General features: G+C 51.2%; 1 protein-coding gene across 1 annotated transcript; it reads left to right on the top strand.

Moving 5' to 3' along the window:
* The first annotated feature begins 1,630 nt into the window (after positions 1-1,630).
* LOC115126462 (cyclic nucleotide-gated cation channel alpha-3-like) lies at positions 1,631-27,794 on the top strand. Its single transcript, XM_029656083.2, has 9 exons — positions 1,631-1,861; positions 7,856-8,068; positions 10,961-11,071; positions 14,248-14,376; positions 15,754-15,813; positions 17,416-17,574; positions 18,070-18,171; positions 18,311-18,417; positions 25,146-27,794. The coding sequence occupies exons 2-9, from the start codon at positions 7,908-7,910 to the stop codon at positions 26,525-26,527; spliced, it is 2,211 nt and encodes a 736-aa protein (XP_029511943.2). The 5' UTR covers positions 1,631-1,861; positions 7,856-7,907; the 3' UTR covers positions 26,528-27,794.

Here is a 27,794-nt window from a genome sequence, read left to right as displayed (position 1 = left end):
TTCAGATACCAGCCTTCAGATACCAGCCGTCAGATACCAGCCGTCAGATACCAGCCGTCAGATACCAGCCGTCAGATACCAGCCTTCAGATACCAGCCTTCAGATACCAGCCTTCAGATACCAGCCGTCAGATACCAGCCGTCAGATACCAGCCGTCAGATACCAGCCGTCAGATACCAGCCGTCAGATACCAGCCTTCAGATACCAGCCGTCAGATACCAGCCGTCAGATACCAGCCTTCAGATACCAGCCGTAAGATAGGGTGTGATTCCTCCCAGTGTACTTTGTAGTGTGATTCCCCCCAGTGCACTTTAGAGTGTGATTCCCCCCAGTGTACTTTGTAGTGTGATTCCCCCCAGTGTACTTTGTAGTGTGATTCCCCCCAGTGTACTTTATAGTGTGATTCCCCCCAGTGTACTTTATAGTGTGATTCCCCCCAGTGTACTTTGTAGTGTGATTCCCCCCAGTGTACTTTGTAGTGTGATTCCTCCCAGTGTACTTTGTTCATGACGTTCGTGTCCATTCTAGTATTGTAATTATACGACAGCATCGTTGATTAAAAAAAAGCCAGATTCTTTGCCTGTTGAATATTGATGAATTGGAGCACCAAGAGGCTCCACCCCTACCATTAAAAAAATGCCAGATTCTTTGCCTGTTGAATATTGATGAATTGGAGCACCAAGAGGCTCCGCACCAACCATTATTGGGTTGCCGCCTCCCGTTGGGTTTGTGGGCAATACTCGGCCTTGTCTCAGGATGGTAAGTTGGTGGTTGAAGATATCCCTCTAGTGGTGTGGGGGTTGTGATTTGTCAAAGTGGGTGGGGTTAAATCCTACCTGTTTGGCCCTGTCCGGGGGTATCATCGGATGGGGCCACAGTGTCTCCTGACCAGCAGTCTACTTCTGCTGTCTTATCCGGTGTCCTGTGTGAATTTAAGTATGCTCTTTCTAATTCTCTTTTTCTCTCTTTCTTTCTCTTTCTCTTTCTCTCTCTCAGAGGACCTGAGCCCTAGGACCATGCCTCAGGACAACCTGCCTGATGACTCCTTGCTGTCCCCAGTCCACCTGGCCGTGTTGCTGCTCCAGTTTCAACTGTTCTGCCTGCAGCTATGGAACCCTGACCTGTTCACCGGACGTGCTACCTGTCCCAGACCTACTGTTTTCAACTCTCTAGAGACAGCAGGAGCGGTAGAGATACTCTGAATGATCGGCTATGAAAAACCAACTGACATTTACTCCTGAGGTGCTGACTTGTTGGACCCTCGACAACCACTGTGATTATTAATATTTGACCATGTTGGTCATTTATGAACATTTGAACATCTTGGCCATGTTCTGTTATAATCTCCACCCGGCACGCCTGGTTCCTCTCTAGGTTTCTTCCTAGGTTTTGGCCTTTCTAGGGAGTTTTTCCTAGCCACCGTGCTTCTACACCTGCATTGCTTGCTGTTTGGGGTTTTAGGCTGGGTTTCTGTACAGCACTTTGATATATCAGCTGATGTCAGAAGGGCTTTATAAATACATTTGATTTGATTTGACAAAAAAAAAAAGCCAGATTGTTTGCCTGTTGAATATTGATGACTTGGAGCACCGAGAGACTCCGCCCTACCAGACAGCTCAGTGATCTCCTATTAGCGCGCTGTCCGTGATGGTGAATGTACCACTGAAAGCCTGTTCTGAAAGTCACTCACTACATTTTTTTGGATTACAATTGGGATTATGATTTTCTTTCCTCACAGGACAACAACTAACGACCAAACGACGTAGGATTACAATTATTTCTGAAAAATGGAATTATTCAATGTCAATCTGTGAGGAATGATGTGCAACACAGCGTGAGGAGAGGACCAGGCTACATTCAGGTGAGCTACTGTTGCTTTAGCCGAAGACACAGGATAGTCTAGATGCTGTGTGAACGTCTGTAACTATATACCTATTAGTGTTTGACAAACGACTACCAGGTTATTGTCTAAAGAGAGCGCCACATCATAGGCTACATGTTTTGTCAGTTTAAGTTAAACAAAGAACGTTAATTGCCTACCATAGAGATACTTAATGGACTGTAATTATGTTACAGGCTATGTGAAGACGCTGAAATGTTTAAGATCGATGGTACTGCTATATGCGCATGTATATTCGGAGTTTACCTAACTGGGATCTGCTTGAGCAGAGCTTAAAGCCATGGTATTATCTACCACTAATCTGTAGGTACACGTGTTAACAGCAGTGGTCTTCACACCACAGATCAGATCACTCCATCACGAAATGAATAAACATCAGGAGTGTGGTCAATTATATTTCAATTCCAGTCTATTCTGGAAGTTAACTGACATTCAAATTCTCTCCAAAGTTTTTCAATGGGGGAAAATGTGAATTTGGAAATGGGTTTACGTTCTGAATGTAAATGGAAAAATACCCATGACCCTGATAAACATGCAAAGACAGTGTCACTTGAGGTCAACAGAATGTTGATCTCAGTAAATGAATTACGACCCACCTATACTATATCCCATATACAGACATAACCATGTGGGACTAGATATTTTTGTCATAGCATTGATTTTCGGGACTTTTACTTTAAAACAGAAAGTTATTTCAGTGACGTTTACATTCACAAGTTGAATGACTTTAAAAAAAAAAAAACGTTTTGAATTGAGAAAGACAATCAAAACGGAAGCTCTCTTAGTCACTGTACAGATTTATAGTCAATCAATAAACATGGAATCAAATATTAGCCACGTGAGGTCAAAACCAACCTATAGCCTATTCATAACCATGCTATTATTAGCATAGGCTCCCATTGATTGCTATCAATAATTGGGAATATTTTAAATTTGACAGCACTTTGATTTGAATGAACTTTCTGGCGATTTACTTGAAAAGAGGACATTCTTTCGGGTGAAATGTAAATTCACAGGGAAATAAACACAATGGTCTCTTCTTTTACATGTTTTACTATCCACACCACAGGTAAATGGTCTCTGACTCTCTGTCTACACCACGGGTCTGTGGTCTCTGACTCTCTGTCTACACCACAGGTCAGTGGTCTCTGACTCTCTGTCTACACCACGGGTCTGTGGTCTCTGACTCTCTGTCTACACCACAGGTCTGTGGTCTCTGACTCTCTGTCTACACCACAGGTCAGTGGTCTCTGACTCTCTGTCTACACCACAGGTCTGTGGTCTCTGACTCTCTGTCTACACCACAGGTAAATGGTCTCTGACTCTCTGTCTACACCACAGGTCTGTGGTCTCTGACTCTCTGTCTACACCACGGGTCTGTGGTCTCTGACTCTGTCTACACCACAGGTCAGTGGTCTCTGACTCTCTGTCTACACCACAGGTCTGTGGTCTCTGACTCTCTGTCTACACCACAGGTCTGTGGTCTCTGACTCTCTGTCTACACCACAGGTCTGTGGTCTCTGACTCTCTGTCTACACCACAGGTCAGTGGTCTCTGACTCTGTCTACACCACAGGTCTGTGGTCTCTGACTCTCTGTCCACACCACAGGTCTGTGGTCTCTGACTCTCTGTCTACACCACGGGTCTGTGGTCTCTGACTCTGTCTACACCACAGGTCAGTGGTCTCTGACTCTCTGTCTACACCACAGGTCTGTGGTCTCTGACTCTCTGTCTACACCACAGGTCTCTGACTCTCTGTCTACACCACAGGTCTGTGGTCTCTGACTCTCTGTCTACACCACAGGTCTGTGGTCTCTGACTCTCTGTCTACACCACAGGTCTGTGGTCTCTGACTCTCTGTCTACACCACAGGTCTGTGGTCTCTGACTCTGTCTACACCACAGGTCTGTGGTCTCTGACTCTCTGTCCACACCACAGGTCTGTGGTCTCTGACTCTCTGTCTACACCACAGGTCTGTGGTCTCTGACTCTCTGTCTACACCACAGGTCTGTGGTCTCTGACTCTCTGTCCACACCACAGGTCATAAAATAAAAAAAAACATTCATTATAATGTCAACATTAAACCTTTTTCCCATATTAATGAACAGTTGATCACTTTCTATTCTATTCACAATTTGACTGATTAATGACCCTGTGGCTAGGCCCTGTGGCTCGGCCCTGTGGCTCGGCCCTGTGGCTCGGCCCTGTGGCTCGGCCCTGTGGCTAGGCCCTGTGGCTAGGCCCTGTGGCTAGGCCCTGTAGCTAGGCCCTGTGGCTCGGCCTTGTGGCTCGGCCCTGTAGCTAGGCCCTGTGGCTCGGCCCTGTGGCTAGGCCCTGTGGCTCGGCCCTGTGGCTAGGCCCTGTGGCTAGGCCCTGTAGCTAGGCCCTGTAGCTAGGCCTTGTGGCTCGGCCCTGTGGCTAGGCCCTGTAGCTAGGCCCTGTAGCTAGGCCCCGATGAATGTAAATCAGTGTTCTGATGGTTCTCTTTTCTTTTAATGTTGTTTTACTTTATAAGGCCTGTCACTTTATTTTAATTCAAGGTTCTCCATTCAGCTACATTTGATCCAAGGTTCTCCATTCCTTTACATTTGATCCATGGTTCTCCATTCAGCTACCTTTGATCCATGGTTCTCCATTCAGTTACATTTGATCCATGGTTCTCCATTCAGTTACCTTTGATCCAATGTTCTCCATTCAGTTACCTTTGATCCAAGGTTCTCCATTCAGCTACCTTTGATCCAATGTTCTCCATTCAGTTACCCTTGATCCAAGGTTCTCCATTCAGCTACCTTTGATCCAATGTTCTCCATTCAGTTACCTTTGATCCAAGGATCTCCATTCAGCTACCTTTGATCCAAGGTTCTCCATTCAGCTACCTTTGATCCAAGGTTCTCCATTCAGCTACCTTTGATCCAAGGTTCTCCATTCAGCTGCCTTTGATCCAAGGTTCTCCATTCAGCTACCTTAAAGCTTTTAATAAGAGCAGAATGATGCAGTTGTTATGTAGTCCAATGACGGTATCATGAAACCATCAGTGTGGTTCTCAACACTGAACAGCACCAGTAGTACCAGTCAGAATGGCTGTATTTAGATCAGGCTGGGCAAGCTCAGAAAATCTCCGTCTCAGCCAGTGCATTTTGGATACATTACTAAGTGTTCTCTGCAAGGACAGGCTAAGTACGCTAATCTCTTCCCAGAAGCCAATGGCTAATGAACTGTTCCTCGAAAATCACCTTTAACAATAAAACATCTTATTCACTCATACTAGAGGTCTTTCAGGGTGAATCTGTAAAATGTCTTAAAATGTCTTATTCACTCATACTAGAGATCTTTCAGGGTGATTCTGTAAAATATCTTATTCACCCATACTACATGTCCTTAAAATGAGGTCCTTCAAATAGTCTATACGTGTCCACAGAACTAGAAAAGTTATATTTTTATGGACCTGTAGACCTGATGAAACACAGGGCCTAGCTACAGGGCCTAGCTACAGAGCCTAGCTACAGAGCCTAGCTGCAGGGCCTAGCCACAGGGCCTAGCCACAGGGCCTAGCTACAGGGCCTAGCTACAGGACCTAGCTACAGGACCTAGCTACAGGGCCCAGCTACAGGGCCCAGCTACAGGACCTAGCTACAGGGCCCAGCTACAGGGCCCAGCTACAGGGCCTAGCCACAGGGCCTATCCACAGGGCCTAGCCACAGGGCCTAGCTACAGGGCCCAGCTACAGGGCCCAGCTACAGGGCCCAGCTACAGGGCCTACCTATAGCCTATAGGGCATGGTTCTTCTAAATCTGTGGCAGGTGATCTTTCAGAGGGCCCAGGGCACTGATCCTGTTTAGTGTTTAAGACTTAATCAGGATGTATTTTTAGGAGCCTCCTGAAGTCTTGCTCCCCTCTCAGATGGCCTGCCTTGATTGTCACTTTGAAAATGTTTTTTTCTGTCAGCCAGAATAACCCTCGTCATGACAACAGGTGTGCTTCCCAAATGACATCCTGTTCCTTTTCAACTGCACTACTTTTGATGAGAGTCCTGTGGGTAGAAACCCTGTGGGTAGAGTCCCGTGGGTAGAAACCTTGTGGGTAGAGCCCTATGGGTAGAAACCCTGTGGGTAGAAACCTATGGGTAGAAACACTGTGGGTAGACACCCTGTGGGTAGAGTCCTATGGGTAGACACCCTGTGGGTAGAGCCCTATGGGTAGAAACCCTGTGGGTAGAACCCTATGGGTAGAAGCCCTGTGGGTAGAGCCCTGTGGGTTTCCCTGTGGGTAGAGTCCTGTGGGTAGAGACCTGTGGGTAGAACCCTATGGTTTCCCTATGGGTAGAGTCCTATGGGTTTCCCTATGGGTAGAGTCCTGTGGGTAGAGTCCTATGGGTTTCCCTATGGGTAGAGTCCTGTGGGTAGAGTCCTATGGGTTTCCCTATGGTTAGAGTCCTATGGGTAGAGTCCTATGGGTTTCCCTATGGGTAGAGTCCTATGGGTTTCCCTATGGGTAGAGTTATGTTGGTAGAGTCCTATGGGTAGAGTCCTGTGGGTAGAGTCCTATGGGTAGAGTCCTGTGGGTAGAGTCCTATGGATTTCCCTATGGGTAGAGTCCTATGGGTTTCCCTATGGGTAGAGTTATGTTGGTAGAGTCCTGTGGGCAGAGTCCTGTGGGTAGAGTCCTGTGGGTAGAGTCCTATGGATTTCCCTATGGGTAGAGTTATGTTGGTAGAGTCCTGTGGGCAGAGTCCTGTGGGCAGAGTCCTGTGGGTAGAGTCCTGTGGGTAGAGTCCTGTGGGTAGAGTCCTATGGGTAGAGTCCTATGGGTAGAGTCCTGTGGGTAGAGTCCTGTGGGTAGAGAACTATGGGTTTCCCTATGGGTAGAGTCCTGTGGGTTGAGTCCTATGGGTAGAGTCCTATGGGTAGAGTCCTGTGGGTAGAGTCCTGTGGGTAGAGTCCTATGGGTAGAGTCCTATGGGTAGAGTCCTGTGGGTAGAGTCCTATGCTGGGCTCTGGTCATAAGTAATGCGCTATAACTATGAAGGTAAGAGTGTACCACATGGGACAGATACTGAGCCTCCTCTAATCTGTCATCTCCAATCTCACATCTACAGCCTAGCATCTGATTCAATCTCATGATGGAGAATCTTAATGGAATTAAGATGTACCAGGTGGTGATTACATTACGACTAGCAGTTATAGTCAGACATACTGTAGTCTTACTTTTCTAAATGTTTCATGGGGATTTTAACGAAAAGAAAAACAAATACATTCAACTGTAAATTGCTCTTGCGCGTCTGCTAAATGACTACTGTAATGTGAAATGTAAAGAAAGGAACATTGAAAGATTGATGAGAATGAATGGAACCAAACACAGATATAAGACGAAAGCCTATTTTCTAGCTGTCCACACGCCCAGTTACTTTCATATACATGCAGGTTACGCGTTTTGTGATGTCCGAGCAGGTTTCACCTGTGAACTGATCATCGATTGGCTGACCTTTTATAATCTCCACCCGGCACAGCTAGAAAAGGACTGGCTACTCCTCAGAGTCTGGTTCCTCTCTAGGTTTCTTCATAGGTTCCTGCCTTCTAGGGAGTATTTCCTAGCCACTGTGCTTCTGCTTGGTCTCTGTGGTTTTAGGCTGGGTATAGGTTCCTGCCTTCTAGGGAGTTTTTCCTAGCCACTGTGCTTCTGCTTGGTCTTTGTGGTTTTAGGCTGGGTATAGGTTCCTGCCTTCTAGGGAGTTTTTCCTAGCCACTGTGCTTCTGCTTGGTCTTTGTGGTTTTAGGCTGGGTATAGGTTCCTGCCTTCTAGGGAGTTTTTCCTAGCCACTGTGCTTCTGCTTGCTCTCTGTGGTTTTAGGCTGGGTATCTGTAAAGCACTTTGTGACATCAGCTACTGATATTAAAAGGGCTTCATAAAATACATGTAATTGATTGATTGTGGTCTATGACCCCTTGACCTCTACAGTGTCTTGTTGGATGGCTGGAGGCCCCTGCCCAGCAGAACCTTAGGAGTCAGCATGGCAAAGATCTGCACAGACCAGTCCTACCCGGCAACGACCCGGCAACGGCCATCTCTCTGCACGCCAAATGACAATCTGGACTCCATTGAGAACGGAACCCCAAGGTCAGAGGTCGCTACAGAACGCTTGAGAGCCAATGAGCTTCTGCCTCCTAAAAGGTACACTGGTCCCTATATAGTTCTCTACTCTTGATCAAGGTTCCAAAGGATTCGGGGAATAGGGTGCCATTTTGGACGTACCCAAATCAAAAGGTTTAGGTTGAGCTCCATGAATTCAGTATGTGGTGCATGAACATTTAGGCTGTGTCTCGATCCAAAAACAGCTGCCTGCTGTCTACCTTGTGGATTGAGACATGTCGACAGTGTACTGTACGTGTAGGGGAGAGTGTAGGGGAGGGTGTAGGGGAGAGTGTAGGGGAGGGTGTAGGGGAGAGTGTAGGGGAGGGTGTAGGGGAGGGTGTAGGGGAGGGTGTAGGGGAGAGTGTAGGGGAGGGTGTAGGGGAGAGTGTAGGGGAGGGTGTAGGGGAGGGTGTAGCGGAGAGTGTAGGGGAGGGTGTAGGGGAGAGTGTAGGGGAGAGTGTAGGGGAGGGTGTAGGGGAGGGTGTAGGGGAGGGTGTAGGGGAGAGTGTAGGGGAGAGTGTAGGGGAGGGTGTAGGGGAGAGTGTAGGGGAGGGGGAGGGTGTAGGGGAGGGGGAGGGTGTAGGGGAGAGTGTAGGGGAGGGTGTAGGGGAGAGTGTAGGGGAGAGTGTAGGGGAGGGTGTAGGGGAGAGTGTAGGGGAGAGTGTAGGGGAGAGTGTAGCGGAGGGTGTAGGGGAGAGTGTAGCGGAGGGTGTAGGGGAGAGTGTAGGGGAGAGTGTAGGGAGAGTGTAGGGGAGGGTGTAGGGAGAGTGTAGGGGAGGGTGTAGGGGAGGGTGTAGGGGAGGGTGTAGGGGAGGGTGTAGGGGAGAGTGTAGGGGAGGGTGTGGGGAGGGTGTAGGGGAGAGTGTAGGGGAGAGTGTAGGGGAGAGTGTAGGGAGAGTGTAGGGGAGGGTGTAGGGAGGGTGTAGGGGAGAGTGTAGGGGAGGGTGTAGGGAGAGTGTAGGGGAGAGTGTAGGGGAGGGTGTAGGGGAGAGTGTAGGGGAGAGTGTAGGGGAGGGTGTAGGGGAGAGTGTAGGGGAGGGTGTAGGGGAGGGTGTAGGGGAGAGTGTAGGGGAGAGTGTAGGGGAGGGTGTAGGGGAGGGTGTAGGGGAGAGTGTAGGGGAGGGTGTAGGGGAGAGTGTAGGGGAGGGTGTAGGGAGAGTGTAGGGGAGGGTGTAGCGGAGGGTGTAGGGGAGGGTGTAGGGGAGGGTGTAGGGGAGGGTGTAGGGGAGAGTGTAGGGGAGGGTGTAGGGGAGAGTGTAGGGGAGGGTGTAGGGGAGGGTGTAGGGGAGAGTGTAGGGGAGAGTGTAGCGGAGGGTGTAGGGAGGGTGTAGCGGAGGGTGTAGGGAGGGTGTAGGGGAGGGTGTAGGGAGAGTGTAGGGGAGGGTGTAGCGGAGGGTGTAGGGGAGGGTGTAGGGGAGGGTGTAGGGGAGAGTGTAGGGGGAGGGTGTAGGGGAGAGTGTAGGGGAGGGTGTAGGGGAGGGTGTAGCGGAGGGTGTAGGGGAGGGTGTAGGGGAGAGTGTAGGGGAGGGTGTAGGGGAGGGTGTAGCGGAGGGTGTAGGGGAGGGTGTAGGGGAGGGTGTAGGGGAGAGTGTAGGGGAGAGTGTAGGGAGGGTGTAGCGGAGGGTGTAGGGGAGGGTGTAGCGGAGGGTGTAGGGGAGGGTGTAGGGGAGGGTGTAGGGGAGAGTGTAGGGGAGGGTGTAGGGGAGGGTGTAGGGGAGGGTGTAGCGGAGGGTGTAGGGGAGGGTGTAGGGAGAGTGTAGGGGAGGGTGTAGGGCAGGGTGTAGCGGAGGGTGTAGGGGAGGGTGTAGGGGAGGGTGTAGGGGAGGGTGTAGGGGAGGGTGTAGGGGAGAGTGTAGGGGAGGGTGTAGGGGAGGGTGTAGGGGAGGGTGTAGGGGAGGGTGTAGGGGAGGGTGTAGGGGAGAGTGTAGGGAGGGTGTAGGGGAGGGTGTAGCGGAGGGTGTAGGGGAGAGTGTAGGGGAGGGTGTAGGGGAGGGTGTAGCGGAGGGTGTAGGGGAGGGTGTAGCGGAGGGTGTAGGGGAGAGTGTAGGGGAGGGTGTAGGGGAGAGTGTAGGGGAGGGTGTAGGGGGGAGTGGGGTAAAATTGAGCCATTTTTTGCATCCAGCATCACTCCATAAAGGGAAATACAGGATTATTTCTAACACAGATATCTACATATATTTCAGGATAATGTGTATCCCTAGAAATAATCATCAGAATTCATGTTAACATTACAGTTTTGAAAACAGCTTGTCCAACAAAAGAAAGTGGTCTCTTGGCACAACTTATGGGGTAAATCACATGTCTGTACTGAATGAAATATTACCACGACCTTTTAAAACCATGTCTGTCTTTATTTCCCAAACACTGTTTTTAAACACTTTTATCATAGGCCCTGCTGTTACCTCATATCCCAGTGATAACGCCTTGAATTACGGCTGGGAAGAAAACATTTCAATTGGCTCAATTTTCTTCAAAGCAAACATTTAGACTATATTAGCCCACACAGCTACAGTAATGCTATTTCATGCTAGATTTAAGACCCCATATTAAAGCTGATAGAGACCCCAAATGATGTATAGAACAAATTAAAAAAGTTTCTACTTTTGGTTTAGAGAAAAGCATAATGAAATCTCTAACACAATAAATACATTTGACTTATTCACCCATACTAGAGGTCTAATCCGTTTTTTCCCCCATGTGGTTTCTTCTTGAGAATGATGACCTCGTCCTTTACATTTTGTGTATGGTGTCTTAGAAACAGGGGTGGCTCAACTTACCCCACTCTTCCCTACAGTAGCAATCCCAAATGGCACCCCATTCCCTATATAGTGTACTACTGTTGTGTCCTCTGGGCAACAGGACACATACTGTATGTCACTGCTGTCATGTTCTCTCCCTAACGACCCACTCTCCATCTCCTATTTCTTTAAGGTCAGAGTGCGAGGACACCTCGTCAGAGATTCAGGGTTCTGCCTCCGTGTTAACCATCAGACACACAGAGTCTCACAGAGATTCCTTTACAGGGTCAGGAGCCCTGGCCAGGTATCCCCCACCTCGTAGTGTCGCACCATCTCACTAGTGTGGTCATGAGCCCTGCTGGTCTGCTACTGCCTAGCGGTGCCAAAAGCCCTGGTCTGCTATTGAATAGCAACCTAGCGGTGCCAAAAGCCCTGGTCTGCTATTGAATAGCAACCTACTGGTGCCAAAAGCCCTGGTCTGCTATTGAATAGCAACCTACTGGTGCCAAAAGCCCTGGTCTGCTATTGAATAGCAACCTACTGGTGCCAAAAGCCCTGGTCTGCTATTGAATAGCAACCTACTGGTGCCAAAAGCCCTGGTCTGCTACTGCATAGCAACCTACTGGTGCCAAAAGCCCTGGTCTGCTATTGCATAGCAACCTAGCGGTGCCAAAAGCCCTGGTCTGCTACTGCCTAGCAACCTAGCGGTGCCAAAAGCCCTGGTCTGCTACTGCCTAGCAACCTAGCGGTGCCAAAAGCCCTGGTCTGCTATTGAATAGCAACCTAGCGGTGCCAAAAGCCCTGGTCTGCTATTGCATAGCAACCTAGCGGTGCCAAAAGCCCTGGTCTGCTATTGCATAGCAACCTAGTGGTGCCAAAAGCCCTGGTCTGCTATTGGATAGCAACCTAGCGGTGCCAAAAGCCCTGGTCTGCTATTGCATAGCAACCTAGCGGTGCCAAAAGCCCTGGTCTGCTATTGCATAGCAACCTAGCGGTGCCAAAAGCCCTGGTCTGCTATTGGATAGCAACCTAGCGGTGCCAAAAGCCCTGGTCTGCTATTGGATAGCAACCTAGCGGTGCCAAAAGCCCTGGTCTGCTATTGGATAGCAACCTAGCGGTGCCAAAAGCCCTGGTCTGCTATTGGATAGCAACCTAGCGGTGCCAAAGCCCTGGTCTGCTATTGGATAGCAACCTAGCGGTGCCAAAAGCCCTGGTCTGCTATTGGATAGCAACCTAGCGGTGCCAAAAGCCCTGGTCTGCTATTGGATAGCAACCTAGCGGTGCCAAAAGCCCTGGTCTGCTATTGGATAGCAACCTAGCGGTGCCAAAAGCCCTGGTCTGCTATTGGATAGCAACCTAGCGGTGCCAAAAGCCCTGGTCTGCTATTGGATAGCAACCTAGCGGTGCCAAAAGCCCTGGTCTGCTATTGGATAGCAACCTAGCGGTGCCAAAAGCCCTGGTCTGCCCTAGAAGCATTTTTTAAAAATTAGACCCCCGTTTTGGGCTGTGAATTCTTGACCAATGGAGATATTTAATGAAATAGTGATCCATTCTGACTACTACATTTGTCGTCACACAGGACCATCTGCTGACACAGACCAATCACAGGCCTGTTAGACTCACTCAGCCAGGATGAAAACGACTACACCGACCATGATCCTTTGCTATTTACAGCCACATTCACCATGATCCTTTGCTAGTTACAGCCACATTCACCATGATCCTTTGCTAGTTACAGCCACATTTACCATGATCCTTTGCTAGTTACAGCCACATTTACCATGATCCTTTGCTAGTTACAGCCACATTTACCATGATCCTTTGCTAGTTACAGCCACATTTACCATGATCCTTTGCTAGTTACAGCCACATTTACCATGATCCTTTGCTAGTTATAGCCACATTTACCATGATCCTTTGCTAGTTACAGCCACATTCACCATGATCCTTTGCTAGTTACAGCCACATTTACCATGATCCTTTGCTAGTTACAGCCACATTTACCATGATCGTTTGCTAGTTATAGCCACATTTACCATGATCCTTTGCTAGTTACAGCCACATTCACCATGATCCTTTGCTAGTTACAGCCACATTTACCATGATCCTTTGCTAGTTACAGCCACATTTACCATGATCGTTTGCTAGTTACAGCCACATTTACCATGATCCTTTGCTAGTTACAGCCACATTTACCATGATCCTTTGCTAGTTATAGCCACATTTACCATGATCCTTTGCTAGTTACAGCCACATTTACCATGATCCTTTGCTAGTTACAGCCACATTTACCATGATCCTTTGCTAGTTACAGCCACAGCCACATTCACCATGATCCTTTGCTAGTTATAGCCACATTTACCATGATCCTTTGCTATTTACAGCCACATTCACCATGATCCTTTGCTAGTTACAGCCACATTTACCATGATCCTTTGCTAGTTACAGCCACATTTACCATGATCCTTTGCTAGTTACAGCCACATTTACCATGATCCTTTGCTAGTTACAGCCACATTCACCATGATCCTTTTGCTAGTTATAGCCACATTTACCATGATCCTTTGCTAGTGACAGCCACATTTACCATGATCCTTTGCTAGTTACAGCCACATTTACCATGATCCTTTGCTAGTTACAGCCACATTTACCATGATCCTTTGCTAGTTACAGCCACATTTACCATGATCCTTTGCTAGTTACAGCCACATTTACCATGATCCTTTGCTAGTTATAGCCACATTTACCATGATCCTTTGCTAGTTACAGCCACATTCACCATGATCCTTTGCTAGTTACAGCCACATTTACCATGATCCTTTGCTAGTTACAGCCACATTTACCATGATCGTTTGCTAGTTATAGCCACATTTACCATGATCCTTTGCTAGTTACAGCCACATTTACCATGATCCTTTGCTAGTTACAGCCACATTTACCATGATCCTTTGCTAGTTACAGCCACATTTACCATGATCCTTTGCTAGTTACAGCCACAGCCACATTCACCATGATCCTTTGCTAGTTATAGCCACATTTACCATGATCCTTTGCTAGTTACAGCCACATTTACCATGATCCTTTGCTAGTTACAGCCACATTCACCATGATCCTTTGCTAGTTACAGCCACATTTACCATGATCCTTTGCTAGTGACAGCCACATTCACCATGATCCTTTGTGATTTTCTTATGCAATTCAGCCCCATTCAGCATTATAGCGCCTTTCATATTGAAATACTTCTGGCTTCACATGAGCCATCGGGAGTTTTCTAGAGGAATTTGTGGATGACGTCAGCGCCATCACTATCTACTAGTTTAATGTTTAATGAATCTCACCCAATTATTCAGTCATTCATAGGGAGCCATTTGGGACATAGCCAGCGGCAGCGTAGACACAGAGTGTGTTATGTTGTCGTTTTACCTGATTGTCTAGACTCTCTCACTTCCTGTTCATGCTGCGGACCTGGGCCTCTCCCAGGATGCACCGCGAGGTGGAGAGACCGGACTCCTTCCTGGAGCGCTTCAGGACCCCTGAGCTCAAAGAGGCCTCCGGCAGAGAGAGCAACCCACGGTCACTGGGATACCCCGACAGAGTCCGCAAGAGGAAGTAAGTCTGGACTAGAGATGGGGATGGTCAACTAGGATTTGCAAAATTCTGCTGATTTTTTGTGTGTGGAGGTTTCACTTCTTTTGTCCTCATTCCGGGAATCTTCCAACCCAACCTGGGATTTCTGGGAAACCTGTTACCAGAATATAGCAGCTTTATACTCAACGAAAAAAAGCTGTCTTGATGAGTGAACCCTAGAAACAGTTTGAACAGGTCTCTCTTCTCTCAAAAGAGATTTTCTGATCCTAACCTGTATAAGGAAAAAGTTCAATGAAAACAAACTAAAAATCTCTAACTTGGAATATCCTTTAATAGACCTGTGATTTAATATCTTAACTTAAGATGACTTGAATAGACCTGTGATTTAATATCTTAACTTAAGATAACTCAGGAGAATTCTAATACATCCGCAGAGAAAACTAGAATTAAATTATGCTCAGTTTGTGAAATAAATGAAGCGCAATATGAATACATTATGCTCAATATGAATACATTATGCTCAATTTGAACACATTATGCTCAATCTGAATACATTATGCTCAATTTGAATACATTATGCTCAATTTGAATACATTATGCTCAATCTGAATACATTATGCTCAATCTGAATACATTATGCTCAATTTGAACACATTATGCTCAATCTGAATACATTATGCTCAATATGAATATGAATACATTATGCTCAATTTGAATACATTATGCTCAATTTGAATACATTATGCTCAATTTGAATACATTATGCTCAATCTGAATACATTATGCTCAATCTGAATACATTATGCTCAATTTGAACACATTATGCTCAATCTGAATACATTATGCTCAATATGAATATGAATACATTATGCTCAATTTGAATACATTATGCTCAATCTGAATACATTATGCTCAATATGAATACATTATGCTCAATATGAATCTGAATACATTATGCTCAATTTGAATACATTATGCTCAATCTGAATACATTATGCTCAATATGAATACATTATGCTCAATATGAATACATTATGCTCAATATGAACACATTATGCTCAATATGAATACATTATGCTCAATATGAATACATTATGCTCAATATGAATACATTATGCTCAATATGAACACATTATGCTCAATATGAACACATTATGCTCAATTTGAATACATTATGCTCAATATGAATACATTATGCTCAATATGAATACATTATGCTCAATATGAACACATTATGCTCAATTTGAATACATTATGCTCAATATGAATACATTATGCTCAATTTGAATACATTATGCTCAATATGAATACATTATGCTCAATTTGAAATAAACGACGCTCAATTTGAGTCATTATTTAACTAACCCTGCCAATCTGTCCCTGTTTTTCCCTCTCAAGCCAAGTCAGTCAATGGCCGCTGGCTATGTACAATATGAACAACTGCAACAACACAGATGAGTAAGTGGAGCTAGACGTAGCTCTTTAGACAGGAAGTAGAAAGTAGCTCTTTAGACAGGAAGTAGAAAGTAGCTCTTTAGACAGGAAGTAGAAAGTAGCTCTTTAGAGAGGAAGTAGAAAGTAGCTCTTTAGAGAGGAAGTAGAAAGTAGCTCTTTAGACAGGAAGTAGAAAGTAGCCCTCAATACTAGTTTATAGAGGACACTGGAACTGTTAGAGGTCTTAACCTATTGGTACACTGTAAATCCTGGTATGTATATAGTGTAGTTGTACACCAGTAGTTGTATAGTCATATAAGCATGTATGACCATAGACAGTAAGAGCCTCTGTCGATTGTGTTCGTCCGTGGTAGACATTTGCCCTGTAGTTCGGCATGATCAGTTTAAATCCTGAGTGTTGCAAAGATACTATAGGTGTACCTATCTCTGGTAGTGTAATAGTTCTACAGACATAATAGTTCTATAGACATAATAGTTCTATAGACATAATAGTTCTACAGACATAATAGTTCTATAGACATAATAGTATAATAGTTCTATAGACATAGATAAGCATGTAAAGATCTGCTATGTCAATAGCAGTTGCTCCAGTTGGATTGCAGCTATAGAATGAAAAGACACTATCATTGTTTGAGAGGTCCCATTTGGGATCATTATTAAATAGCTTTTAATGGATTACGCATATAGAAGTTTTAGTCTTCTTTAGAATGCATTGTTGAAAGTCCTGATCTTGATTATACTGGTTAGGCCACTGTTTGATATTGTATTTCAAAAAGATCTAAAAGTACAATGAAGTATAAACTTATACTCCTTATTCAACATTCAGTGAACTATACCATTTTATATTTATGTCAATGTAAAATTCAAGTTAGTCTCATGAGAAGTGAACTGTATGGTGAACATAAATAGGAGTGGTGCTGCCACCTACAGGGCTGTCGTATAACCTGCACTTTCACATACGGCCCTCTGAAACCCTATGGGACTGTTTCCACTGGATATTATTGACCTGTTACTGTTTCTGTAGAGCAGGGGTCCACAATTACATTCAGGCATAGGCCGATGGTCAGGGGGACCAGAACATAGTTATAAATAAATAAATATTTAATACACTGCAAATTGACCACAAGAATCCCAATCAGATATAGTATTTGACGATAACAGAATAATCTACTACCTTGATTACATTGGGATACGATCACATATGGCTTTATTTATGCGTGGGACTACTTGGAAACAGATGTTCTAAATTAAAATAACTTTGAGCTGATTTCCTAGTGATTTTACTTTACATTGTTTCATGTCCAACAACAAAAATGATAAAATAAAATAAAAATTGTTCAGAAAACTTGGGGAGGCAAATAAAATGAGATTCGGCCCGCGGGCCGCCTATTGGGGAACCCTGCTGTAGAGTATCAATGCCCCCTAGGCAAGTAACGACCTTTCCACTAGCGTTGGCTCATATTGTACTATGATAGTCCACCAATAGTATGCCAATTAGTCCACCAATAGTCTGTCAATAGTCTGCCATAAATACCCTAGAAAGTCACTTATAGATCATCTTAATCCTTAACAACAACATGAAAAATAAACATCCATTATCCATAGCAAAAAAGATGACAAGAAGGACGAAATAAAGAAAGAGGAAAAAAAACAGGAAGAGCAAGAAGATGAGAAGAAAGAGGAGGAGAAAGAGGAGGAGCCTAAGAAGGAGGAGCCTAAGAAGGAGGAGCCTAAGAAGGAGGAGAAGAAGAAGGAGGAGCCTCCGTAAGTATGACTGTAGTCTGATTGGTCGTCTGCCCCAAGATGTGAAGGATAAGGCACATCTGGCAGCATTGCTACACTAACATAAAACATGGATAGGTGGGAGTAACACTACTTGGGTGTCGGTAAGAACACACACAGGAGAGAAGGGTAGCCTTTGTTTTACCAACATTGAACATGGTGGCCATTGATTCTACAATGTCAGAACAGACATTAACAAATGTTGTTCCGTTGTAATGTATTGTATATGCAAGATGGTGGTCAATCTTGTCACTCAACCCCTTTGTGATTGAGGCCACCCCTCATAGCCTGGTTCCTCTCAAGGTTTCTTCCTAGGTTCTGGCCTTTCTAGGGAGTTGTTTCTACACCTGCATTGCTTGCTGTTTGGGGTTTTGGGCTGGGTATCTGTACAACACTTTGAGATATCAGCTGATGTAAGAAGGGCTATATAAATCAATTTGATTTGATTTGATTGAAAACTGTGCGGTCATGTTTCAGGAAAGAGATTTGGATCATGGACCCATCAGCAGACAAATACTACACATGGCTCACCATCATAGCAGCACCATGTTTCTACAACCTGATGATGCTAGTGACCCGGTTTGTTCTCATACAGTACAGTTCACTTCATTTTATCTTAATATATCAAAGGGAATATATCCGATTTTTGTTGTTGAATTGTTTTAAACATTTTTAAATGTTGTATATTGTTGTTGACTGTTGTTTTGCCGTCCAACAGGGCATGTTTTAACGAACTCCAGAACACATACACAATGCTGTGGATTGTCCTGGACTACACCTCAGACTTCGTCTACTACGCAGACACATTCGTCAGGTCTAGAACAGGTGAGGTTCTTCTTCTAAAAACACATTATAGACCGGGATGAGCAGGGAGACAGTTAGAGGGAATGTAGTGTGAAGACCGATGGGGCTGGGATGACCGGTGGGGCTGGGAAGACCGGTGGGGCTGTGAAGACTGGTGGGGCTGGGAAGACCGGTGGGGCTGGGATGGGATGACCGGTGGGGCTGAGAAGACCGGTGGGGCTGGGAAGACCGGTGGGGCTGGGAAGACCGGTGGGGCTGGGAAGACCGGTGGGGCTGGGAAGACCGGTGGGGCTGGGCTGGGAAGACCGGTGGGGCTGGGCTGGGAAGACCGGTGGGGCTGGGAAGACCGGTGGGGCTGTGAAGACCGGTGGGGCTGGGAAGACCGGTGGGGCTGGGAAGACCGGTGGGGCTGGGCTGGGAAGACCGGTGGGGCTGGGAAGACCGGTGGGGCTGTGAAGACTGGTGGGGATGGGATGGGAAGACCGGTGGGGCTGGGATGGGAAGACCGGTGGGGCTGGGATGGGAAGACCGGTGGGGCTGGGATGGGAAGACCGGTGGGGCTGTGAAGACTGGTGGGGCTGGGAAGACCGGTGGGGCTGGGCTGGGAAGACCGGTGGGGCTGGGAAGACCGGTGGGGCTGTGAAGACCGGTGGGGCTGGGAAGACCGGTGGGGCTGGGCTGGGAAGACCGGTGGGGCTGTGAAGACTGGTGGGGATGGGATGGGAAGACCGGTGGGGCTGGGATGGGAAGACCGGTGGGGCTGGGATGGGAAGACCGGTGGGGCTGGGAAGACCGGTGGGGCTGGGCTGGGAAGACCGGTGGGGCTGGGCTGGGAAGACCGGTGGGGCTGGGCTGGGAAGACCGGTGGGGCTGGGCTGGGAAGACCGGTGGGGCTGGGCTGGGAAGACCGGTGGGGCTGGGCTGTGAAGACCGGTGGGGATGGGATGGGAAGACCGGTGGGGCTGGGATGGGAAGACCGGTGGGGCTGGGATGGGAAGACCGGTGGGGCTGGGATGGGAAGACCGGTGGGGCTGGGAAGACCGGTGGGGCTGGGATGGGAAGACCGGTGGGGCTGGGCTGGGAAGACCGGTGGGGCTGGGCTGGGAAGACCGGTGGGGCTGGGCTGGGAAGACCGGTGGGGCTGGGCTGTGAAGACCGGTGGGGATGGGATGGGAAGACCGGTGGGGCTGGGAAAACCGGTGGGGCTGGGAAGACCGGTGGGGCTGGGATGGGAAGACCGGTGGGGCTGGGATGGGAAGACCGGTGGGGCTGGGAAGACCGGTGGGGCTGGGAAGACCGGTGGGGATGGGAAGACCGGTGGGGCTGAAGACCGGTGGGGCTGAAGACCGGTGGGGCTGGGCTGGGAAGACCGGTGGGGCTGGGCTGGGAAGACCGGTGGGGCTGGGATGGGAAGACCGGTGGGGCTGGGCTGGGAAGACCGGTGGGGCTGGGATGGGAAGACCGGTGGGGCTGGGATGGGAAGACCGGTGGGGCTGGGAAGACCGGTGGGGCTGGGATGGGAAGACCGGTGGGGCTGGGCTGGGAAGACCGGTGGGGCTGGGAAGACCGGTGGGGCTGGGAAGACCGGTGGGGCTGGGATGACCGGTTGGGCTGGGATGACCGGTGGGGCTGGGCTGGGAAGACCGGTGGGGCTGGGCTGGGAAGACCGGTGGGGCTGGGCTGGGAAGACCGGTGGGGCTGGGCTGGGAAGACCGGTGGGGCTGGGAAGACCGGTGGGGCTGGGAAGACCGGTGGGGCTGGGAAGACAGGTGGGGCTGGGAAGACAGGTGGGGCTGGGAAGACAGGTGGGGCTGGGAAGACCGGTGGGGCTGTGAAGACTGGTGGGGCTGAAGACCGGTGGGGCTGGGCTGGGAAGACCGGTGGGGCTGGGATGGGAAGACCGGTGGGGCTGGGATGGGAAGACCGGTGGGGCTGGGAAGACCGGTGGGGCTGGGATGGGAAGACCGGTGGGGCTGGGCTGGGAAGACCGGTGGGGCTGGGATGTGAAGACCGGTGGGGCTGGGATGTGAAGACCGGTGGGGCTGGGAAGACCGGTGGGGCTGGGAAGACCGGTGGGGCTGGGAAGACCGGTGGGGCTGGGAAGACCGGTGGGGCTGGGAAGACCGGTGGGGCTGGGCTGGGAAGACCGGTGGGGCTGGGCTGGGAAGACCGGTGGGGCTGGGAAGACCGGTGGGGCTGGGAAGACTGGTGGGGCTGGGAAGACCGGTGGGGCTGGGAAGACCGGTGGGGCTGGGAAGACAGGTGGGGCTGGGAAGACCGGTGGGGCTGTGAAGACCGGTGGGGCTGGGAAGACCGGTGGGGCTGGGAAGACCGGTGGGGCTGGGAAGACAGGTGGGACTGGGAAGACCGGTGGGGCTGTGAAGACCGGTGGGGCTGGGCTGGGAAGACCGGTGGGGCTGTGAAGACTGGTGGGGCTGGGAAGACCGGTGGGGCTGGGCTGGGAAGACCGGTGGGGCTGGGATGGGAAGACCGGTGGGGCTGGGATGGGAAGACCGGTGGGGCTGGGATGGGAAGACCGGTGGGCCTGGGATGGGAAGACCGGTGGCTGGGATGGGAAGACCGGTGGGCCTGGGATGGGAAGACCGGTGGGGCTGGGATGGGAAGACCGGTGGGGCTGGAAAGACCGGTGGGGATGGGAAGACCGGTGGGGCTGGGCTGGGAAGACCGGAGGGGCTGGGATGGGAAGACCGGTGGGGCTGGGATGGGAAGACCGGTGGGGCTGGGATGGGAAGACCGGTGGGGCTGGGAAGACCGGTGGGGCTGGGAAGACCGGTGGGGATGGGAAGACCGGTGGGGCTGAAGACCGGTGGGGCTGGGAAGACCGGTGGGGCTGGGGTGGGAAGACCAGTGGGGCTGGGATGGGAAGACCGGTGGGGCTGGGATGGGAAGACCGGTGGGGCTGGGATGGGAAGACCGGTGGGGCTGGGAAGACCGGTGGGGCTGGGAAGACCGGTGGGGCTGGGAAGACCGGTGGGGCTGGGAAGACCGGTGGGGCTGGGAAGACCGGTGGGGCTGGGCTGGGAAGACCGGTGGGGCTGGGCTGGGAAGACCGGTGGGGCTGGGCTGGGAAGACTGGTGGGGATGGGATGGGAAGACCGGTGGGGCTGGGAAGACCGGTGGGGCTGGGAAGACCGGTGGGGCTGTGAAGACTGGTGGGGCTGAAGACCGGTGGGGCTGGGCTGGGAAGACCGGTGGGGCTGGGATGGGAAGACCGGTGGGGCTGGGATGGGAAGACCGGTGGGGCTGGGCTGGGAAGACCAGTGGGGCTGGGATGGGAAGACCGGTGGGGCTGGGCTGGGAAGACCGGTGGGGCTGGGATGGGAAGACCGGTGGGGCTGGGATGTGAAGACCGGTGGGGCTGGGATGTGAAGACCGGTGGGGCTGGGAAGACCGGTGGGGCTGGGAAGACCGGTGGGGCTGGGAAGACCGGTGGGGCTGGGCTGGGAAGACCGGTGGGGCTGGGCTGGGAAGACCGGTGGGGCTGGGAAGACCGGTGGGGCTGGGAAGACCGGTGGGGCTGGGAAGACCGGTGGGGCTGGGAAGACAGGTGGGGCTGGGAAGACAGGTGGGGCTGGGAAGACCGGTGGGGCTGTGAAGACCGGTGGGGCTGGGAAGACCGGTGGGGCTGGGAAGACAGGTGGGGCTGTGAAGACAGGTGGGACTGGGAAGACCGGTGGGGCTGTGAAGACTGGTGGGGCTGGGAAGACCGGTGGGGCTGGGCTGGGAAGACCGGTGGGGCTGTGAAGACTGGTGGGGCTGGGAAGACCGGTGGGGCTGGGCTGGGAAGACCGGTGGGGCTGGGATGGGAAGACCGGTGGGGCTGGGATGGGAAGACCGGTGGGGCTGGGATGGGAAGACCGGTGGGGCTGGGATGGGAAGACCGGTGGGGCTGGGATGGGAAGACCGGTGGGCCTGGGATGGGAAGACCGGTGGCTGGGATGGGAAGACCGGTGGGCCTGGGATGGGAAGACCGGTGGGGCTGGGATGGGAAGACCGGTGGGGCTGGGATGGGAAGACCGGTGGGGCTGTGAAGACCGGTGGGGCTGGGAAGACCGGTGGGGCTGGGAAGACCGGTGGGGCTGGGAAGACAGGTGGGGCTGTGAAGACCGGTGGGGCTGTGAAGACCGGTGGGGCTGTGAAGACTGGTGGGGCTGGGAAGACCGGTGGGGCTGGGCTGGGAAGACCGGTGGGGCTGTGAAGACCGGTGGGGCTGGGAAGACCGGTGGGGCTGGGCTGGGAAGACCGGTGGGGCTGGGATGGGAAGACCGGTGGGGCTGGGATGGGAAGACCGGTGGGGCTGGGATGGGAAGACCGGTGGGGCTGGGATGGGAAGACCGGTGGGCCTGGGATGGGAAGACCGGTGGCTGGGATGGGAAGACCGGTGGGCCTGGGATGGGAAGACCGGTGGGGCTGGGATGGGAAGACCGGTGGGGCTGGGAAGACCGGTGGGGCTGGGAAGACCGGTGGGGCTGGGAAGACCGGTGGGGCTGGGAAGACCGGTGGGGATGGGAAGACCGGTGGGGCTGAAGACCGGTGGGGCTGGGAAGACCGGTGGGGCTGGGGTGGGAAGACCGGTGGGGCTGGGATGGGAAGACCGGTGGGGCTGGGATGGGAAGACCGGTGGGGCTGGGATGGGAAGACCGGTGGGGCTGGGATGGGAAGACCGGTGGGGCTGGGATGGGAAGACCGGTGGGGCTGGGATGGGAAGACCGGTGGGGCTGGGAAGACCGGTGGGGCTGGGAAGACCGGTGGGGCTGGGCTGGGAAGACCGGTGGGGCTGGGCTGGGAAGACCGGTGGGGCTGGGCTGGGAAGACCGGTGGGGCTGGGAAGACCGGTGGGGCTGGGAAGACCGGTGGGGCTGGGAAGACCGGTGGGGCTGGGAAGACCGGTGGGGCTGAAGACCGGTGGGGCTGAAGACCGGTGGGGCTGAAGACCGGTGGGGCTGAAGACCGGTGGGGCTGGGATGGGAAGACCGGTGGGGCTGGGATGGGAAGACCGGTGGGGCTGGGATGGGAAGACCGGTGGGGCTGGGATGGGAAGACCGGTGGGGCTGGGCTGGGAAGACCGGTGGGGCTGGGATGGGAAGACCGGTGGGGCTGGGATGTGAAGACCGGTGGGGCTGGGAAGACCGGTGGGGCTGGGAAGACCGGTGGGGCTGGGATGACCGGTGGGGCTGGGCTGGGATGACCGGTGGGGCTGGGATGACCGGTGGGGCTGGGCTGGGATGACCGGTGGGGCTGGGCTGGGAAGACCGGTGGGGCTGGGAAGACCGGTGGGGCTGGGAATACCGGTGGGGCTGGGAAGACCGGTGGGGCTGGGAAGACAGGTGGGGCTGGGAAGACAGGTGGGGCTGGGAAGACCGGTGGGGCTGGGAAGACCGGTGGGGCTGTGAAGACTGGTGGGGATGGGATGGGAAGACCGGTGGGGCTGGGATGGGAAGACCGGTGGGGCTGGGAAGACCGGTGGGGCTGGGAAGACCGGTGGGGCTGGGAAGACCGGTGGGGATGGGAAGACCGGTGGGGATGGGAAGACCGGTGGGGCTGGGAAGACCGGTGGGGCTGGGATGTGAAGACCGGTGGGGCTGGGAAGACCGGTGGGGCTGAAGACCGGTGGGGCTGGGCTGGGAAGACCGGTGGGGCTGGGATGGGAAGACAGGTGGGGCTGGGATGGGAAGACCGGTGGGGCTGGGATGGGAAGACCGGTGGGGCTGGGATGGGAAGACCGGTGGGGCTGGGAAGACCAGTGGGGCTGGGATGGGAAGACCGGTGGGGCTGGGCTGGGAAGACCGGTGGGGCTGGGATGTGAAGACCGGTGGGGCTGGGAAGACCAGTGGGGCTGGGATGGGAAGACCGGTGGGGCTGGGCTGGGAAGACCAGTGGGGCTGGGATGTGAAGACCGGTGGGGCTGGGAAGACCGGTGGGGCTGGGATGACCGGTGGGGCTGGGAAGACAGGTGGGGCTGGGAAGACCGGTGGGGCTGGGATGACCGGTGGGGCTGGGAAGACAGGTGGGGCTGGGAAGACCGGTGGGGCTGGGAAGACCGGTGGGGCTGGGAAGACCGGTGGGGCTGGGAAGACAGGTGGGGCTGGGAAGACAGGTGGGGCTGGGAAGACCGGTGGGGCTGGGAAGACTGGTGGGGCTGGGAAGACCGGTGGGGCTGGGCTGGGAAGACCGGTGGGGCTGGGATGGGAAGACCGGTGGGGCTGGGAAGACTGGTGGGGCTGGGAAGACCGGTGGGGCTGGGAAGACAGGTGGGGCTGGGAAGACCAGTGGGGCTGGGATGGGAAGACCGGTGGGGCTGGGCTGGGAAGACCGGTGGGGCTGGGCTGGGAAGACCGGTGGGGCTGGGATGGGAAGACCGGTGGGGCTGGGATGGGAAGACCGGTGGGGCTGGGATGGGAAGACCGGTGGGGCTGGGATGGGAAGACCGGTGGGGCTGGGCTGGGAAGACCGGTGGGGCTGGGATGGGAAGACCGGTGGGGCTGGGATGTGAAGACCGGTGGGGCTGGGAAGACCGGTGGGGCTGGGAAGACCGGTGGGGCTGCGGTGTGAAGACCGGTGTGGATTTGAACCAACGCTAGTAGGGGTGTCTTTGATCATTTGTGATTTGTCAAGCAAGAGAGGCAGTAGACACTTCCATGCAGTCAAAATTCATTAACATTTGTTTGTGATTATTTGATTTATTTTTTGATTTTCACTGTATTATTTTCTCTTCATTATCTTAAAAGGTTATTTGGAACAGGGGCTGCTTGTGAAAGACAAACAAAAGCTTCTAGACAAATACAAACAAACGGAACAGTTCAAATGGGACGTAATTTCAATGATACCCACAGACCTGCTTTTTCTGAAAGTGGGCATGAACAACCCCGAGCTCAGACTAAACCGGCTTGCAAAGATGAACCGCCTCTTTGAGTACTTTGACCGCACAGAAACCAGAACCAGCTTCCCCAACGTTTTCCGAATCAGCAACCTGGTACTTTACATCCTGATCATCATCCACTGGAACGCCTGCATCTTCTTCGCCATCTCCAAGACCATCGGGTTCGGGTCCGACACCTGGGTGTACCCAAACATCAGTCACCCTGAGCACGGCCGCCTTTCCAGGAAGTACATCTACTGTCTCTATTGGTCGACCCTGACCCTGACCACCATCGGAGAAACCCCGCCCCCCGTCAGGGACTTTGAGTACCTCTTCGTGGTCGCCGACTTCCTCATCGGCGTGCTGATTTTCGCCACCATTGTCGGTAATGTCGGCGCCATGATCTCCAACATGAACAAAAACCGTGCAGACTTCCAGGCTAAGATCGACTCCATCAAGCAATACATGCAGTTCCGTAAGGTCTCCAAGGATCTGGAGGCCAGGGTCATCAAGTGGTTTGACTACCTCTGGACGGAGAAGAAGACCTGCGATGAGAAGGAGGTGCTGAAGAACCTGCCGGACAAGCTGAAGGCCGAGATTGCCATCGACGTCCATCTGGATACCCTGAAGAAAGTGAAAATCTTCCAGGAATGCGAGGCTGGGCTGCTTATTGAGTTGGTGATGAAGCTGCAGCCTCAGGTGTTCTCCCCAGGAGATTACATCTGTAAGAAGGGAGACATTGGCAGAGAGATGTACATCATTAAGGAAGGGAAGCTAGCTGTGGTTGCGGAAGACGGGGTGACACAGTGGTGTGTGCTCAGCGACGGAGCGTACTTTGGAGATATCAGTATCCTAGGCATCAAGGGTTCCAAAGCTGGTAACAGGAGAACGGCCAATATCAGGAGCGTGGGTTACTCTGACCTCTTCGCTCTGTCGAAAGATGATCTCATGGAGGCTCTCACCGAGTATCCCGAAGCCAAGAAGATCCTGGAAGAGAAGGGAAAGGCTACGCTGATGAAGGACAACATGATCGATGAGGAAATCGCTAATGCAGGTGCCGACCCCAAGGACATGGAGGAGAAGATCCTCAGGCTGGAGAGTAATATGGAAATCATGACGTCCAAGTTGGCCAAGATCATGGCTGAGTTCACATCCGGCCAGGGCAAGATTAAACAGAGGATCACCGACATGGAGTCAACAGTCAAGTCGGTCCGGCCCGAGGACATATCTGAGGTGGTGGCCGACAAGTAGACCAAATAGGCACACGACACAATGTATTTACCCAGAGACTTTAGGAACCTTTCACACTGAGCAATGCAGAGTAAAAGGACAAATCTGAGGTGGTGGCCGACAAGTAGACCAAATAGGCACACGACACAATGTATTTACCCAGAGACTTTAGGAACATTTCACACTGAGCAATGCAGAGTAAAAGGACGAATCTGAGGTGGTGGCCGACAAGTAGACAGGCACACGACACAATGTATTTACCCAGAGACTTTAGGAACCTTTCACACTGAGCAATGCAGAGTAAAAGGACGAAGCCAACCCAACGTGTTTGAATAGGGAAGGTGCGGCGGAGGTGGTAGAGGTAAAGGCGTACGAAACGTGGCATTCCTCCGTTAGCTCTGTGTGGGATGTGTTGCCAGTGTGTGTGTGTCAGCCCTTACAGTTAACACAGAGATGTTCTTTTTTGGTTTTCAAAAAAAACAATACATAAAACGGTAGATAGTTTGATACTTTTTGACTGTTCGTATTTATACATCATATGTACATTATCAACCGCGTATTATGTACCTTCTTATTGAGTAAAAATGCACCTCTAAATATGTGTCAAATGTCAATATTGTTCATATCCAGTGTATGCAGTGGATACAGCTTTCCATATGCAGTGAAGTGCAGAGAAGGTACAGACTTGTGCATCTCCAAAATCAGAATCGTGGCATGGAACTGGTTTCGAGACACTCGTTGGGGCAGTAAGAGAGCCGGGTCGATTCGATTCCAGTCCATTCAGAGATTGTACACCCACATTTCTATTCCAATTTCAATACTCTTCAATGCTTTACAATTAGTAAAATGTTGAATTGTAATCGTAATTTGGTTTACTTTCTGAATTGAAATGGAATCGACCCCAACCCTGGTAAAGAGACAAACTCTTTGGACAGGACATTTTCATAATATAGCCTTTAGTGGTTTTGGAAATGTATTCTTTATTTTTCAAATGTTATGAGTCTAGTTCACAGAGAATATTATAATTTAGTATTATTGATCATCTGTCAATGTGTATGAATGTGGCATGAAACATATTCTAATTGATTCTATTTCTATGGCGACTACAGTCCACAACGGTGTATTTTACATGAAACATATTCTAATTGATTCTATTTCTATGGCGACTACAGTCCACAACGGTGTATTTTACATGAAACATATTCTAATTGATTCTATTTCTATGGCGACTACAGTCCACAACGGTGTATTTTGCATGAAACATATTCTAATTGATTCTATTTCTATG

Source organism: Oncorhynchus nerka, linkage group LG25 (assembly GCF_034236695.1).
Source record: "Oncorhynchus nerka isolate Pitt River linkage group LG25, Oner_Uvic_2.0, whole genome shotgun sequence".
NCBI lineage: Eukaryota > Metazoa > Chordata > Actinopteri > Salmoniformes > Salmonidae > Oncorhynchus > Oncorhynchus nerka.
This window is presented reverse-complemented; position numbering and strand designations above follow the sequence as displayed.